The 18,011-nt window shown below is 39.0% G+C and overlaps 1 protein-coding gene across 13 annotated transcripts in view; it reads left to right on the top strand.

Moving 5' to 3' along the window:
* PPHLN1 (periphilin 1) overlaps nt 1-18,011 on the top strand; it is a 182,884-nt gene that overhangs the window by 19,415 nt on the left and 145,458 nt on the right. For 4 of the 13 annotated variants that reach the window (XM_043494581.1, XM_043494561.1, XM_043494617.1 and 1 more), the window contains exons 2-4: nt 6,212-6,261; nt 8,613-8,704; nt 14,353-14,523. In XM_043494581.1, the coding sequence (XP_043350516.1) occupies nt 6,261; nt 8,613-8,704; nt 14,353-14,523 (264 nt within the window). In that variant the 5' untranslated portion in view covers nt 6,212-6,260. Of the gene's footprint in view, nt 1-6,211; nt 6,262-8,612; nt 8,705-9,587; nt 9,624-9,873; nt 9,931-14,352; nt 14,524-18,011 lie in introns of all 13 variants that reach the window. The other 9 variants (XM_043494565.1, XM_043494621.1, XM_043494603.1 and 6 more) reach the window with 4 other exon arrangements.

Below are 18,011 nucleotides of genomic sequence, written 5' to 3'. Positions count from 1 at the left end.
GTCTCCCACATATGGTGAAACAATATTAGCTGAGAGAATACTTCAATAAAAGCAATCACCACTGACCCAGAGGCAATATAAACTGGTACAGTAAATAAATAAGGGTGTGTCTACACTACATTAATCGGAGTTTTCCCATTAAAGTAGGTAATGCACCTCTCCAAGAGGCAGTAAGTAGGTCAATGGAAGAATTTTTCTTTTGACCTAGTTGAATCTACAATGGCAGTTAGGTCCATCTAACTACATCCCAGAGGGTGTGAAATTTTTCACAGCTGTGAGCAATGTAGTTAGGTTGATCTCAGTTTTAGGAGTAGACCAGGCCTAAGTAGCACAGTAGAGTATACCCCCAATTATCTGAATAGAATGGGGAGGAACATGGATTTTATTTGGATAATTGGGAGTTCATATAGTTGAGAGGGCATATAATTGGGAGCCCCCTTCAGCCCTGCTGTCATAGCCCTGCTCGCTCCCATAACAGTGGGGCTGCAGAGGGCTCCCTTCGTTGCCATTTGTAACCTTTGATTTATGTGTTTCCAATTAGTAGTTTAAACATAAGGAATAAAACCAAACTGAATTCCTTAAGGTTTGCACCTCCAGGGTAGTTACAGATAATTTAATTTAGTGGAGGACTGTGAATGACACAGTGACTGATTAAAATTAAGGATTTTATTTAATATAAAATAGTTCAAGCATCATGCATTACAGTATGATCATGCACTGCATTTATACTCTCATTCTAAGGTGAAAAGATGCATGCATAGCTGTTCTGCCTCTGGATAAGGAGTGTGAACATAAACCTTTCTTGAACAGTACCTTGATGCGGGATTGGCGTGCCTATCTAAGACCAACCTACTACCCTTTTTATAATCAACTGTAATAATGCCACTTAATTAATGAACATTAAATCCACCTTTTACTATACCTGTATTTCCGTAACTGTAATTAAATATTTTCTACTTTTTCATTGGTTGTTTAACATTAAGCATCATCTTAACATCTGCCTCAATGCCAGACCAGTAACCATCAATATAGATAGCATTTTCCAAAACATTAACATTTTATTTAAAACATTTGTAAAAACCAATTAGGACTAAAACATGTTTACAACATGAACTGGGGTTATGCCCTAACTTATCTCTGAATTGTCTCACTTCACTTTATTCGTACTTTACTATGCCTCTCTTGACTATTGTCAAACCTGTTTTTAGGAAATAGAAATTTGGGCCTACTTACGTTACAACACGTTACTATAGAAAATAAACAAACATCATCTCAATACATGCTACATGCTCCTACCCTCCCTGGATTACTGCATGCGCAAGGGGCGGGGGGAGGCTGCGATCCTGGTGGGGCAGAGCAGAGATCCCTGGTCAGGACACTAGCCTTCTCTATACCTTGCACCTGCAGAGATCAGGTATCACCAGAGGCAGTTTAGGGAGTCCTCTTCAGCTCTGCTGCCATGGCCCCACTCATTCACTCCCATGGACAGCGGAACTGTAGAGCATTCCCTGCACTGCCACAGGAGCCATTCAGCAGCAGGATGGGCTCCCCAGGCAGGGGGGTCTCTGCTCTATTATCTGAACCTCTGTGTTATCCAGAAATAATGGGATTCCAATAATAAGGTTTCAGAAACCCCGGAGTATACTGTATTAGAAAAATTATGGAGGTCAAAGTTCTCTATTAGTAAATGCAGTACAGTCAATATCTATCACATATGTTTGGATACAAGACAAAATATACAGTATCCAACTTTGTTTGAGAGAAATTTTATTGTACAGAGAGGGCAGTTAATTCTGAATATAGTATTACAATGTTAGAGTCTGATCCAGTAAATCCTTACTAATGTGAGTAATCCCACTGATTTTGGAGAATTTCATGATTGGCATGTGTTAAAGCAGGATTCAAAATAGGCCAATCCAATATGTGTTGTCTGTAAACTTTCCAAATATCAACAGATGATATTTGTGCAGATGACTAAAAAATGTATGATCAGCCTTCATATGAATGAAGTTTTTGGCTAAATTTTTAAAAATTGGAGCCTTTCTGTATTTAGATAGGCACTGAAGAAAATAATTAACTATGTTCTTGTGTATTTTTGAAAATCTCATTTCATCTTCTTAAATCTTTGTTCAGTCATAGATTTCAAGCCAGAAAGGAACATGGTGATCATAGTCTGAACACCTTTATAACACAGATCAAAGGACTTTCTTGAATTAATTCATGCTCCAAGTCCAATAGCTGTTGTTGACCTAGAAAATATCTTTTATGATAACATACAATCTTGATTTTAAAATGATCAGTGATGGTGAATACACCACAACTCTTGTAAGTTGTTTTAATGGTTAATTGCCCTCGTGGTTTAAAAAAAAATTGTGCCTTGTTTCTAGTTTGAATTTGTCTAGCTTCAGCTTCCAGCCATTGGATCTTGATATATCTTTTTCTGCTAAATTCAAGAGCCATCTATTATCAAATTTCTGTTCCCCATGTAAGTACTTAGAATGTGATCAAGTCACCCTTTAACCTTCTTTTTCATAAACAAAATAGATTGGCCACCTTGAGTCACTAGAAAATCCCACACATGGGAACTTAGTTTACTCTTATTTGAAAATGTTGGTCTTCAGCTGTCAATTTACAAATGTATATTAGTGCACATCACCTCAGCACATGAATGCTTTAAATAACCCTTAGGAAGCCTTTCTTTTGTAATAAAACTATTAAAGCATATTAACTTTTAATCCAAATTTGTTTTTTCCTTAATAATGCTCATACAACACAGTTTTTGTGCTAGAGCTTTTAAAGACATTACACTTAAAATTGACTGGGATGGTGGACTACATAGAATTACTTTTTATGCTGAATCAGCAAAAGGTAAAGCAAGTTTAGACTTTCAGTTAATCATTGTTGTGTAAACTTTATCCTACTTATCATTCAGATATCACAGTAATTGGTGCATTAGAAATACTTAGACACACAGACCTGTGGCCTCTTCTACAGCTGAAGCTGCTTGGAACAGAATATTTCATTTAAAGGAAAACTTCAATATAAATACAAGATATTTCAATTACAAAGGAGAATAAAGACTCAATTTTACTTCCTCTGAAGTCAATAGAATTTTTTTTATTTTCCTTTGTAATTCAAAATAAATTATGCTATTTAATTTTATGGTGGTATGTATAAATTGTTGAATAAATTTAGTAGCTTTTTTGATGAAAATTTAAAATAGTTCTGTTTTGAAATTTTTTATGAAGTGTCTAACACCGCTTTGTGTATCTTTATCAGCTCAATTAAATCAATTTACTTCATAGCATTCTCAACCATGAGTAGACTTTAATGATGATTCTTGGCATCTTTTTTTAATGATGATTCTTGACATTTTTTAATGCATGTACAGCCAATAGATACCACATTGATAACGCTTTATAAATGCTGATAGGACAGAAATGCTGCTTGTGCAACACAGAATTTTCAAGGACAAAAATACTACAGTTTACAAGCAATTGTTATTTGAAAATGAGACATGAATCCACTAATGAAGATGGTGGAGGAAATAAAAAGATAATATATTTAATCATTAATTCTGTCAGTGATTATAGGAAAGATATTAGGGTAATGCTCCCTTCAAAGTCAGTCCCCTTAAATGGTAAATTCTTCTTTGTCTCTGCCTCTAGCTGTAACTGTTTAAAGGAATAAAACAGTTGTGTGTATTGTATTCAGTAGTGCCATGTTGCAAGTGAACTTTCTGTTTAATGATTTTGTAATAATATAACTTGCAACATCAAAAGCAAGAGAAGTATAGTATCTTTCTCATCCTGACTTCATTTCACGTTTTCTTCCTCTTCTTCCTATAGTAGATCGTAGTGTATTTTTCTTGAGTTGTCTTAAGTGTCTCATCCTTTTTTCTGCAGTGTATTCACTACTTCCTCTCCTTTTCTCTTTCATCCTTATTTCTTTGTCTGTACCGCAATTCCCTATTCTGTCTTATCCCATCAGTTTATTTATCTGCCTACTCATTCCTGTCCAGTCACAGATAGTCTAAGATGTGGAAATTTCACCAGATACTTAGAAGCTGGAGGGTTAAACCTACTATGTAGAGACAGGAATAGGGGCCCCACTGTAAGGGACAATGCTTAGGTGAAAACGCAGTATTCTCTCATACTTTCCTCTGTGAGTGGAAAGAAGAGGATTTTGCCCCAGACTGCTTGCAGGTTCCATTTTTCAGAGTTGACTCTGTCTCGTATGTGTCTGTACTTGGCCCCCTCTGTTGCTGGGTGACAGAGGAAGCATTCTCTCCATTTCCCCACTCCACTTGCAGAGCCGCCTCACTCTCGTGAGAGTCGGTGGAAGGTGTACCTGTTACTCGTTCTCTCCCCAAGTTTCCTCACTGATGTAATGGGCATCGCATATGTGTGTATCTGCATTCTATCATTCATTCAACCTGGTTGTTCACAGTGGGTGCCTCTTTCTTTCTCTATTCCTTTCTTGGCCTCTCTTTTTGAGGTCTGCTATGCTGTGGATAGCTTCTACTCAAAGCATTCTTAAACAGCAGCAGAATATTTATGATTCTTGCCATTTTCACTACTGCCCACAGTGTTTGGAGCAGCAGCAGTGAAAACTGATAAGACTATGGGCAAGTGGAATTTTTGCTTACTGCCAACCACAAACCTCAGAGTGCCAGAAATGGCTTAAATGATCAAGCAAAGGAAGGCCTTGCACTCAATTTGATGGCGTTTGTTTCCAACTTTTGAATGCTACGTCCGATCAATTCCAAAATTTCAGGGAATGGTTTAGACATCAATGCCAGAACCTTATGGATTCTGGTGAAAATTGGAAAAATTGAAAGGTAGACATGGGGGACACATGGAATCACTGGTATGAGGGGAGGGGTGGAGTTGTAAGGAGTCCCTGAAATAGTGAGAAGAGTATGGTGGAACACAGGGAGCTTGTGGAGAGGAAGGGAGGAATGTAAGAGGCTCTAGTGGGTGTGATGCACTCAGCCTATAGAAACAACAAAGTGTGCCACACTCTAATGTTAACCACTACAACAGAGAGGATATCTGGGACTCCAGTGATTTCCAAGAGTGATGAGGGTGCTAAGCACCTAACAAAAATTGGTACTTAATGTGAAAAATTTAGAGAGAGGATGACAAAGGGCCTATTGGAGGTTGACCTGTGTTGTAACTAGGTCAACCAATCAGAGTAGCCTAATTACAACACAGTGCTATTTAGTAGAGTAGACAGGCTCTTAACTAAGTTCTGAAACTGGGCCAAATTTTTGGACGTGTCCTGATTATGGAACTTGGTTAAAATCCCATCTATGTTCTAAAATGGAACCAAGTTGAAAATAGATCCTAGACAGGCTCTAATGGTGGAAACTGTAATTGTGTACAAATACTTCATACAGCTAGGGAAAGTGCTATCTCCTAGGGAGTTAGTTTAAAGTTATCAAAAGTAAAATTTATGTTGGGTTCTCAAACTTCATTGCACTGCGACCACTTCTGACAACAAAGATTATTACATGACCCCAAGAAGGGGGATTGAAGCCTGAGCCCAAGCCTGAGGGCCTCAGCCCCAGATGGGGGCGGGGGGAGGGACGTGTATCCTGAGCCCTGCCATCCAGAGCTGAAGCCAAAGCCTGAGCCCCACTGCCCAGGGCTGAAGGGCTGGTTGCTCTCAGGCTTCAACCCTGAGCCTGAACAAGTCTAATGCCAGCCCTGATGACCCCAAAGATTGAGAACCACCATTGGACTAATAGTTCTTAAACTGTACTTCATGGGCCACTGGTAGTCTGGAGTGCTGGTTGGTCACATGTTGCTGGTTCTTATTTCTGTCTTTCTAATCAGATTAAAACAGCCAAAATACATTAAATATTGCAGATAGGTCAAGTGACTAGAATAATTGGCTGTGGAAGGTTGAGACGTTGAAATTAGATACTTTTGAGTTGACTGTCTACATCTCATTGGTTTAGTATAGTGGATCATTCTGCACTAGTTCAGGGAGATGGAAGAAAATGACTCTGGATCTCTTCTAGCTCATCATTTAGGATTTGGATTAAAAAAACCACAACTGATTAATTTTCATAGTGAAAACTAATAGTGAGAAAGCAAAATTATTGTATTTTAAATGCGCAGGGTGGTATTTTTCTGTTTTGTATTTTGGTGTGGTTTTTTTGTTTGTTTTTTTTGCTAATGTATTTTTGTTTTTCATTTCATAGGAACTAATTGAATGGGACTTCAAATACTGGTTGATAAAATAGACGCAAAAGTAAGTGGTACAGATACAAAGTTTTTGTTTGTGCTCTTTTGCAAAATATATATAACTAAACTAGTACTACTTGTGGTAACAGTTAAGCTTATTTATTGCACTATTTCTTACCAGATTTTTGTGGTTACTCTTTTTAAAAAATCCTGAGTACAGTTGTTTTCTGGTTTTGTTTTTGTTTGGTGTTCTTCCTGGTATGAGGTTACACCAGAAAGTTTCATATGTTGGTGGGTTGTCTCTTTTTGATATGTCCTGCTCCTTATTTTTTTTTATTAAAGACTTTCCTCATTAAAGACTTTGTATAGGGTCTGTACTGTGGGAATTATAGGTCGGCTGTCGTCTCCTGTGGCTGTTTTTTTCCCCTCTGTGGACCATTCAGTTTTAATAGTTGGAACTACCATTACACAAGAGGAAAAATATTTAAATGTAACTTTAGCAAACTCTTATTTAATTGATGTGTCTTTCTTCTGTATTTCTATATCCATCCCAAAATACATTTCAGATTGGGGTTTTCCGTTTTCGTAATTTTTTGCCACTTCCTAGTGGATCATTTCAGTTTGGTGAATTATGTTACTTGCTGGATTGTGAGGTTTTCTTATTACAGTAATAGTTGTACTCCAACCTGGATACACTTTATACAGATTTTTTATTTAAGAATAGAAATTCTAATTAATTTAATTCCAAGAAAAAGAGATTTTGCATTCCATCAGAGACCACATTTTTTTACAAATATTTTGTATATATTGAGTACCTTTCATCTGATTTAAAAACACATTAAACATGCTAAGCTTCCCAGCTCTCTTCTGAGTTCTGTATCATGCTTTTGTAATTTTACAGATGACTAAACTGATCCGTGGAAAGGCTAAATGGAAATTGAAATGTAATATTTTGGAATTGTTCAACCTTATTAGAAAGTGGAGTGAATTACTTTTTTTTGCATTTCCTGACTGTGATTTTAACTGTGCAATCTTAATGTTGCAGTAACATTTGTATGCAGGGTTGGTGGGGAAGGCTTTTGTACAAGTGGAGATTGTAAGCTGTGTATAGTGGACTGGTGCTGCTTAGGGTTCACAGGTGTCCGGTCTTCGACTGGAAAGTCTGGTTGAACAGGGAACCTGGCAGTGTCCTGTCAGATGTACTGACTGGATACTAAAAGTCTGGTTACCATGGGCGGGAGTGGGAGTTGAAGCCTGTTGCCTGGGCCTGAAATGGAACATGCACTCGCTCAGGCCTCAGGCGGCCCCTCTGAGGAGCGCAGTTTGCAGGGCTGCGGTGGAAGACAGAGTGCGATGAACCCTTGGCGAGTGGTGTAAGAGGTTCTCAGCAGGCATGGAACGTTCCCCAGGAAGGAAAGTATGCAAACTGCCCCGCCAGCCAGTGCTTCCCCTGGCTACACTCTCAGGAGTGGGGAGGGCTTGAGCAGGCAGGGAAGGGGCCTGCTTGGCAGGCAGCGCAGAGGAAGGCACAGGGCTACCTGGCTGCTCCTGTGCAGCCACAGTGCTCTTCTGACCTTCTCTTCCAGGTGGCCTGCTGCTGCAGCTGTGGTTTGCAAGCCCCTTGGGGCTGCTCTCACTGGAGTTGAGGGGGGGGAGCAGTGAGTGACAGGAGGGGGAGAAGAGGAGCAAACGGGGGCGGGGCCTTGTGTGAAGAGGTGGAGCCATGGGCAGGACCTCATGGGAAGAGATGGCTCTGTGGACGGAGCCTCGGGGCAAGAGGCGGGGCAGGAGGTCCATTTTTCAAACATTAGAAAGTTGGCCACCTTAGTACTGCTATCCTGTGCATCACATGAATAAGCCCTATAATCAACATGTACTCACTTTCCTAATTGTTGCTACACATGCAATGAGTCTTTTTTGAACTGCACAATGCAGAACTTTTTAAAAAGTCAAACCAAGATTTTTTTCAGCCTAGCAAAGGCCTTAGTCTCAGTAAAGACTATTTTCGTTCAAATTGCAACATTCACAATTCAGGTATGGAGAAAGTAAATAGTTGTCAGAATAATAAATAATTGGGTTTTTAACAGGCTGGTATATCAGACTTTTATGACTATGTTCATATTTACCAAGTTTTCGAAATAGTTTATAGTCTTGTATTTTGGAGGCTTAGAGCAATGATGTCATCAGATTTCCAGTCTAATGCTTTTTAGGAAACAATAGACAATACTCTTTTTCCATTTTTTAGCTGGACAGTGTCCAGTGTTACTTAAGCCCTTTCAAAAAGAACGTAGTGCTTTTTTTTTTCCTGTACATAGTATGTTATATTAGGACAAGTAGGAGACTTCTTATTTTGACACTTCTTGCTTCTTACCTGTGCATAACGCGTATATTTTTCTCTGCTTGAATTTTTATCTTTAGTGGCATATAGAAGAGATGAAATGTGGTCTGAAGGACGATATGAGTATGAAAGACTTCCAAGAGAACGACTCCCACCACGAATTCATTCTGACGTAAGTACTGTATATGCTATATTGTCTAAATATTGGGCTTGTCCTTTTTTTAAAAAATAGTACTCATTAGAGCTGAATCTTTTCATTAATTCTTTTTCTTATCATTTAATTCCATTTTCGGAGATCATATTGTGACTAACTTTTAAGGTACTGATCCTGCAAATGGATCTGCCTGGGCAGACCTTGTGAATTTGTGAGTCTCATGCAGTTAACTGCACTTCACATGGATGATAGGGTCTGCCCACATTGCTTTTTATATAGAATCAGGCTGATGTTCACTGGGAAGTACTTCAAGTAGATAATCTTCTGTACATAAGTGTTCAATATATTTTGTGTGCAGTTAAACATGGGCCATTCAGATTCTTCCAAGTTTTATTGAGGCTATGCAATTTGCTGGAAAGAATTTTTTTTTTTTTTTTGCTTTCTCTATCAAATTTTAAAATTGGACTGAGGTGGTGAGATTGTGAACTCAAGATCTTACGTAGAGCAGTAAGAAACAATGCTGTTGGTGGATGCAAAGATTTAAGCAAAAGATTAAACCTTAAGTATTGAAAATACAAGTTAGCAGCAGCTAACTTATTAGATACTTATTGGGACATTAATTACAAAGGAAACAGTATAGTTAATGAGATGCGGTCTGTTTATAAAACTTATTTTGTTCTCAGTTGTAAAATTAGAATTTCAGCTACCTATTTTAGGTCTTTAAAAGTAAACACACAAACATTTACAAAACTATAAAAAAAGAACAAAGTAGGTAAACTATTTTCTTCTATATCTGAATATCTGGAGAAGAGAGAAATCAAAATCACTCTTAAATTTAGCTTTTGAGCTGTTGCAGTTAAATAGAATTTAAAGAACATTTTCTAAATTATTCTGATTACAGGGTACACAGTATGTATTTGGCAACATAAAACCTCAGGTATCAGTCTCTGTTGTCTACTTTGTGTCCTTCCCCCCTTCTTAGTGAATCTTGGAGATTTAGTGGTTGTTCAATTGACCTGGGCTACCTTTTGTCTTATTTCACTCTCCCATCACATATTCTCAGCCTGCACTTTTTGTAACTTACTGGTATTGGTAACTAGTGTCACAAGGTGTATGTGGCTTTCTCTTTCTGTTGATCAGTGTATTGGTGTTTTGGCTGTTGTGTGATGTTTTAACTTTCTTTACAGGGGTCAGCAAAATTTCTTCATTTTCAACAAACTGGAAACCAGATAAGTTTGAACAGGGTATTTAGTCAAATACTCAGTTGCTCCTCGATTAGTCTTATCAGCAATAGAACAAAAGGAAAGGCAGATGAACTTTTACAGATATTAGATTTTTTTTTTTTAAACAAAGTAACATTTGGTTTGTCTAACAATTTACTAACTTAATGTAATATTTACAGCAATAAAATTCTTAAATTCTATTAGTCTTTCAAACTATCTAGGAAACAAGTATAGCACACACATTACAGAGGTTTATGCGTAAGGTTAGCTATAAAGGAAAAATCTCTGAGCATTGAGGGGGTATAATACTATCATATAGGAGAGACTGAAACAAATACCCCAACTGTAGGTTTATATTCCAAATAACATCACAATAGAATGGCATGACCAGTAGAGTCTACAGATATACCTCCCAAAAAAATTAATGGCAAAACTTTGGTTTGCCAATCTCAATTTATTATACTATGAAGCTAGGATGTGTGGCTTCTTCTGGTTCTATTCTGTTGCTTTGAGGTAGCTACTGCAAGGCAATTTCCTTAATCACCACTGAGTGAGTGTTACATCCAACTTAAAAAATTCTACTTGCTCAGGACAAGGAGTTTTTTTAATTTTGTTTTTGGATGGTCATGTAAAATATCATTAGCACATTCATAATTATCAGTCTTCATGGCAGATGACAAGGAGATGAATGTTGTTCCTGAGCTGGAATATTTTATGTCAATTTTTAATGACTGGCATATCTGTGTGTCTTGTCTCTACGATTCAAGAGAACAAGAGCCTTTAACTTGGTCCTGAAACTGAATGTAACATAGCAAAATAAAGTCTATTGTAGACTGAGATCTCAGATGCTGGCAAATGCTAAAATGCCAGACAGTAGGATTTTGCAGAGTTGCCCATACTCTACACAATATTGTTCACACCTTTACAATATTCTTATTGTTGGAACACTTTAAAATTTTGTTTTCTATATGTCATTGGTACAGTTTTGTGATGTAATCTTTAGGGTAGATTGAGAGAGTGAGGTACTTCTAATATAGCTTCTGACCATATGTTCTTTCAGGGCCACCAAATCATAAGCCTAATGTATATATTAGGAATGGTATTCCATGAGATAGCTTGCCTTCAATGATTCATCAAGCCCTGTGATATTTTGTATATGTGTGGCCTCTACATTGTATCTAGTCTATGGAATGAGATTTTATTTTTTTTCATTAGGTGTCTGTAATTGATTGCCCTTTAGTAAACTTGCTGGGCTGTCAGCAAGTTTATTTATAATGTATTAACAGTCTGTGACCCTAATATACCTCTTCCTGCTGAAAGTTTCAAAGCATTAGATTGTGACTACAATTTGAAAAAGGGTTGTTTTTCATGTTTATTTTCCCCCCTCAAGGTTGCATGGCAAATGCAGGGCTCTACCTCTGTATGGGGGCATTCCTAAAAAAAGACCACTGAAAGTTTAGCTCTTAAGGTTTGATTTAAATTGGTAAAGGAAGGAAATTTTAAAAGTTAAGGGCTGGCTCTCAGGATTTCACTTACTTTTTTTGCGTACCAGCAGTTCATAGAATATGATCAACTTCTAGACAACTGCATTTGCATCTTCAGCAATATATGCCGGATGCCCTTCGTAACCAAACTAAGGATCTTTGTGCACAGTGATGTCAAAACCATGGAAACATGTTGGAGCATGGAGCTAGCTGACTACTTTATCTCCCATATGTGACCTTTGTGTTCCATAGTGATAGTGGGGGCCAATCACACAGGGGGAAATACTGTGTAAAATTCACTTCTTAAGAGTGTGACATGATATGGCACATTGACAAGAGATGGGGATTAATACCCTGCCACACACACAACACCTCCTCAATAATAAGCTGTCACGGGTGGCCAGACCTACTTGTCAGAGCTAGAGTCCACAGTCACGAGACAGGAGTCAAGAATTCTCTGCGTTGGGATACTGGGAGGTCAGAAGCAGGAAACAAACTGTAGATCAGAACCACGAGTTGGGAACCGAGTCATGTGACAAACTGGAGGTTGAGAACAAGAAGTCAGATGCCAGGAGTCAAGCTGGGTTGGAATGCCAGGAAATTAAGCTGTGCACCCGGGAGTGGGGAGCAGGAATGGGTAGCAGCACATGTGCTGACTTTTGTTTTTGCCAGTGGGTGCTTGCTCCTCTTCACCTGCTCCTCCCCCATGTGAGCAGAGGGCAGAGTCTCGGGAAAGGGCCCCAAGCAGGGGCAGGGCCTTGGGGCGGAGCACAGCTGGGACTTCAGGGGGCAGAGGCCAAGCGGGAGTGGGGACGGGAAGGAGTTGCAGGTGCCTCTGGAAGAAGCTGAGCGGTGGGTGGGGCCTCGAGGGGAAGAGGCTGAGTGGGGCCGGGGCCCACAAAAGTTTAATCTGGCCCTGTGGGTGCTGAGCACCCCCTATTTTTTCCACAGTCAGGGCCAGGAAGTAAAAGACGCACTGACGACCCATCACTCTCACAGATCTTGGGAGACAGGCCAGTCCTTGCTTACAGACAGCCCCCCAATCTGAAGCAAATACTCACCAGCAACCACACACCACGCAACAGAACCACTAACCCAGGAACCTATCCTTGCAACAAAGCCCGTTGCCAACTCTGTCCACATATCTATTCAGGGGACACCATCATAGGGCCTAATCACATCAGCCACACTATCAGAGGCTCGTTCACCTGCGCATCTACCAATGTGTTATATGCCATCATGTGCCAGCAATGCCCCTCTGCCATGTACATTGGCCAAACTGGACAGTCTCTACGTAAAAGAATGAATGGACACAAATCAGACGTCAAGAATTATAACATTCAAAAACCAGTTGGAGAACACTTCAATCTCTCTGGTCACTCGATCACAGACCTAAGACTGGCTATACTTCAACAAAAAAGCTTCAAAAACAGACTCCAACGAGAGACTGCTGAATTGGACTTAATTTGCAAACTGGATACAATTAACTTAGGCTTGAATAGAGACTGGGAATGGATGAGTCATTACACAAAGTAAAACTATTTCCCCATGGTATTTCTCCCCCCCACCACACCCCCCACTGTTCCTCTGATATTCTTGTTAACTGCTGGAAATAGCCTACCTTGCTTGTCACCATGAAAGGTTTTCCTCCTTTCCCCCCCTGCTGCTGGTGATGGCTTATCTTAAGTGATCACTCTCCTTACAGTGTGTATGATAAACCCATTGTTTCATGTTCTCTGTGTGTGTATATCAGTCTCCCCTCTGTATTTTCCACCAAATGCATCCGATGAAGTGAGCAGTAGCTCACGAAAGCTTATGCTCAAATAAATTTGTTAGTCTCTAAGGTGCCACAAGTACTCCTTTTCTTTTTGTCCAGAGCAGGGTGGAGCTCAGTTGTTTGGGCAGCTTCCTCTTTCCTGCTGCTGGCTTAAGTAGGGCCAGTCAACCACTCTGGGACTCTGCCAATTGGCACACAAGGGCGGAGCCTCACACTGGCGCTGGGCTTCATGGGTTTCAGGCCAGCTATATTGCCAGCAGGCGGCTGGGTGGAAGGTTGGAGCATGGCTGCTCTTATAAACCTTGCAGGTCTGGATTCAAGATCCATGCATCATGACACAAACAAAAAAAAAATTGTTTAACCTAAGGGGAACAAAGTGTTCCAGCCAGTCTAAATCAAACTTGAGGGGTGGACATCTCTTGAATAGATAACGGGTATATTAAGTTTTATTCTGAGGGATCTGTACTGGAAGAATTATACATTCCAAAAAAACAGAGATAAGACATTTTAAATCCATTGTCAGTGTTGCAACGCTTATTTAGAAAAAAATAAAACAAAAATGCAAGCATTAAAACACTTGTTTGAATGCATCCTCTGGTGATCTACTGCATTGTGTAAGAATTGTATTACTTCTCTATTCAAATTGATTTCTTTTGAGCAAGCACTACCTCCTCTATGTTTATGTATTTTGAGTACACTGTTGGCATTCAAATAATAAATTACATTTATCGACAGGCCCTTATTTATGAGGCATTGCTGAAGATAATTTTTTTTTATTGCCATCATTTCTGAAATTGGTGTCAAAGTATATAAGAAATTTAAACTGGAGTAATTTTTTAAAAAAATTGAGACCTGATTTTTAGGTTTTTAAAGCTAGCTCACAGACTACTTTTGTGACATTTCACTATAAACACAAGATGGCTGGGATGCTACATCAGATTAGACACCATATAAATGTAATGTGTTATCCATCATCAGGCTGACTTGCTGTTTTTCTTGCATGTTTTCTCCACTCTTAAGTATGTAGCCTTTTTAAGAATGTTGCCATTCAATATTCTTTTGGGAATAACCACATTCATGTACACCACCGCCCCCTTTTTTAAAAAATTTTTGTGTTTTACTGCTGGAAGTCTGTTGTGAAAATAAAAAGTAGTGTGTTTTATATTTGTTTTGTATTTTTAGGATGACTACCATAGAGTAGTTAATGTTGCACCCAAGAAACCACCACTACTAGATAGACCTGCAGAAGGAAGTTACAGTAGATATGATGATTATAGTCATGTTGACTACAGAGCCTATGAGGAGGGCCGAAGTTTTTCCCATGAACGAAGAAGTGGCCCACCACATAGAGGGGTACGTAACTTGATTTTTCTCCCATGAACGTATTGCTTATGTTTTCATTCATACTTGAATCTGTGTGTACAGTAAAAGAGACATTGTCATCTCAAAAATAATTTCTCCCGGAACATTTTTCAGTATTATTGTAAATAATTAAACTGAAAGGTTAAAGGAAAAAAACAATTTTTAATTAATTTATTTATTTGCTATTGACAGTACTTTGTGTGCCGTCATTTTCGCTTCCAAGTCTGTCATGATTGCAGGATAACGACACTACTTTTTTTATGTGCCTGCACTTCAGCAACTACTCCGGGAGTGAACAGCCATACCATATCCCTGTCTGTTTGGGTAGAACATATGTGGCCAGAAGTCTTGTCTGTCTTTCCTTTTCCTCACCCATTCTCCTACATGGGTTTCAGGTGCAGAGCTGATATGTGGTTTAGAGAGTTCTTCCACACATCCCAGTTGCTTGCATGGGCTCAAATAAATACAGTTTATTTTCTGGCACTTGTCCATCTATCCTCCTGATTTGCAATAATAGATAGTTGAATGCTGTAATATGGGTCATAATCATTTGTGCCTGCTCTTACTTGTGGATACAAAATCAGTGGTCATTTCTGAAAATCGGGTACCTCCCTGTCTTCTTCAAAAATTTGAAATATATAAATTTCAAACTAGTACTTTTCCCATTATTGCTAAGATGGCACAATAAAGATTACTTATTGTTGAGACTCAGTCCTGATTTGGATTTAATATAGTTACTTTTCATAGTATATATTAAAATTTTTTGGTGTGAAGAGAAAAGAATGCGTGTGTATGGATGCTCTTGAACAAAATGTGAGGGGTGGGGAGAAATGGACAAATAGTGGGAGAAAAATCTCTCTGAAAGATTAAAAAAATTCCATCCTATAAATCTATTAAATACTTTTGTAACGTCGTAGGTAGTAACCAAGCTTTATTTATTCCTAACTGTATCTTGCATCTATATTGTTGAGGTATCATTAGAGGAGGTTTTGGAACAAATTGATAAATTAAACAGCAGTAAATCATGAAGACCAGATAGTATTCACCCAAGAGTTCTGAAAGGAACTCAAATGTGAAATTGCAGAACTACTAACTGTAGTTTGTAACCTATCATTTTAAATCAGCTTCTGTACCAGATGACTGGAGGATAGCTAATGTGATACCAATTTTTAAAAAGGGCTCCAGAGGTGACCCTGGCAATTATAGGCCTGTAAGCCTGACTTCAGTACCAGGCAAACTGGTTGAAACTATAATAAAGAACAGTGTTGTCAGACATATAGATTAACATAATTTGTTGAGGAAGAGTCCACATGGTTTTAGTAAAGGGAAATCATGCCTCACCAATCTACTAGAATTCTTTGAGAGGCTCAACAAGCATGTGGATCCGGGGGATCCAGTGGATATAATATACTTAGATTTTCAGAAAGCCTTTGACAAGGTCCCTCACCAAAGGCTCTTACGCAAAGTAAGCACCCACGGGATACGAAGGAAGGTGCTCTCATTGATTGGTAACTGGTTAAAAGATACGAAACAAAGGGTAGGTATAAATGATCAGTTTTCAGAATGGAGAGAGGAAAATAGTGGTGTCCCTCAGGGATCTGTTCTGGGACAAGTCCTATTCACCATATTCATAAATGATCTGGAAAAAGGAAAAACAGTGAGGTGGCAAAATTTGCAGATGATACAAAATTACTAAAGATAGTTAATGTTATACCAATAAAATAAAAACCAGCAGGATCTTATTAAAGGGGAAAAGGCAAAATGCCACATTTATTGTGAATACAGAAAGAATCCTAGTAAGCAGTTAGTTATAGCTATAACATTCCATTCAATTTCATATTTATTCTCTCACACACACGCACGCGCGCACACACACACACACACACACACACAGAGGTTCTTCAAGGTTGTTATCATAGTTACCAGCCTTAGAGTTGCTCATGCCAAGCCACTGGCCAGGTGGCCTGGACAGGAGGAGGGAGCAGGGCCTTGTCAGATGATCATCTGATGCTCCTGGAAGTTGGTTTGCAGAATCAGACTCCAAAGTTCTCACTTTCTACAGTCTGTTTTTATAGGAATTTCTTCTTATGCCAGTCTAGGAGAATTGCTTCATCATGGTGTTGCTGAATCAATCAGCAGATGGCACATTCCTGATGGCTCCGTGCTGCTAGATGTTATTTTGTTCTTTGGTTCTCCCATTCTTGAGGCTGTTGGATGGATTCCAGTCTGCCCTTCGAGGGTCCTCTGGTTATTTCCACTTGACGCCGCCTTCAGCCGATGGACACTGGATTCTTAGGCTGGCACCTCCCTGATCATTCAGTTAATATCCACATCAAGCATCCATCCACATACATCCTCTCTCTCTATTTTAATCACAATTGTTAACAAAGGGAGATGAATACAACAAAAGGGTGGGGAGTCTCTGGGCACTGTTTCTGTTGTAACAGAGAATTGCTTTGAGTCTCTCTGTGTGAGTAGTTGTTGTTACAAAGAATTGCTTTGAGAACAGATTCTGTCTTAGAATGTACTAACACAATTAGCAGCTTGCAAGTTTCACACAGAGAGGGAGAGAAACAGTACAAAAACCAAGAGACCTCTTAATTAGTAATACCCTGGAATTCAAACTATGGGGAATCACACTCATTTGTGATTTTAATACAGAACTTCTTTAATATGATCCAACATTAAGACCCAGACAGACTGTGAAGAGCTACAAAAGGATCTCTCAAAATTGGGTGACTGGGCAACAAAATGGCAGATGAAATTTAATGTTGATAAATGCAAAGTAATGCATATTGTGAAGCATAATCCCAACTATACATATAAAATAAAGGGGTCTAAATTGGCTGTTACCACTCAAGAAAGAGATCTTGGAGACATTGTGGATAGTTCTGTGGAAACATCCACTCAATGTGCAGCGGCATTCAAAAAGGTGAACAGAATGCTGGGAATAATTGAGAGAGATAGATAATAGGACAGAAAATATCATGTTGCCTCTATATAAATCCGTGGTACGCCCATATCTTGAATACTGTGTACAGATATGGTCACCCCATCTCAAAAAAGTTATATTGGAATTGGCAAAAGTTCAGAAAAAGGCAACAAAAATTATTAGGGGTATGGAATGGCTTCCGTGTGAGGAGAGGCTTCCGTATGATAAGACCGGAACTTTCAGCTTGGAAAAGAGACAGCTAAGGGGAGAAATGATTGAGGTCTATAAAATCATGACTTGTATAGAGAAAGTAGATAAGGAAGTGTTGTTTGCTACTTCTCATAACACAAGAACCAGGGGTCACCCAATGAAATTAATAGGCAGCAGATTTAAAACAAACAAAAGGAAGTCTTCACACAATGCACAGTGAACCTGTGGAACTCCGTGCCAGAGGATGTTGTGAAGGCCAAGACCATAATAGGGTTCAAAAAAGAACTAGATAAATTCCTGGAGGATAGGTCCATCAATGGCTATTAGCCAGGATGGG

Source organism: Dermochelys coriacea, chromosome 1 (assembly GCF_009764565.3).
Source record: "Dermochelys coriacea isolate rDerCor1 chromosome 1, rDerCor1.pri.v4, whole genome shotgun sequence".
Lineage (NCBI taxonomy): Eukaryota > Metazoa > Chordata > Testudines > Dermochelyidae > Dermochelys > Dermochelys coriacea.
The sequence above is the reverse complement of the archived record's forward strand: the minus strand, read 5'-3'. Positions and strand labels throughout refer to the sequence as shown.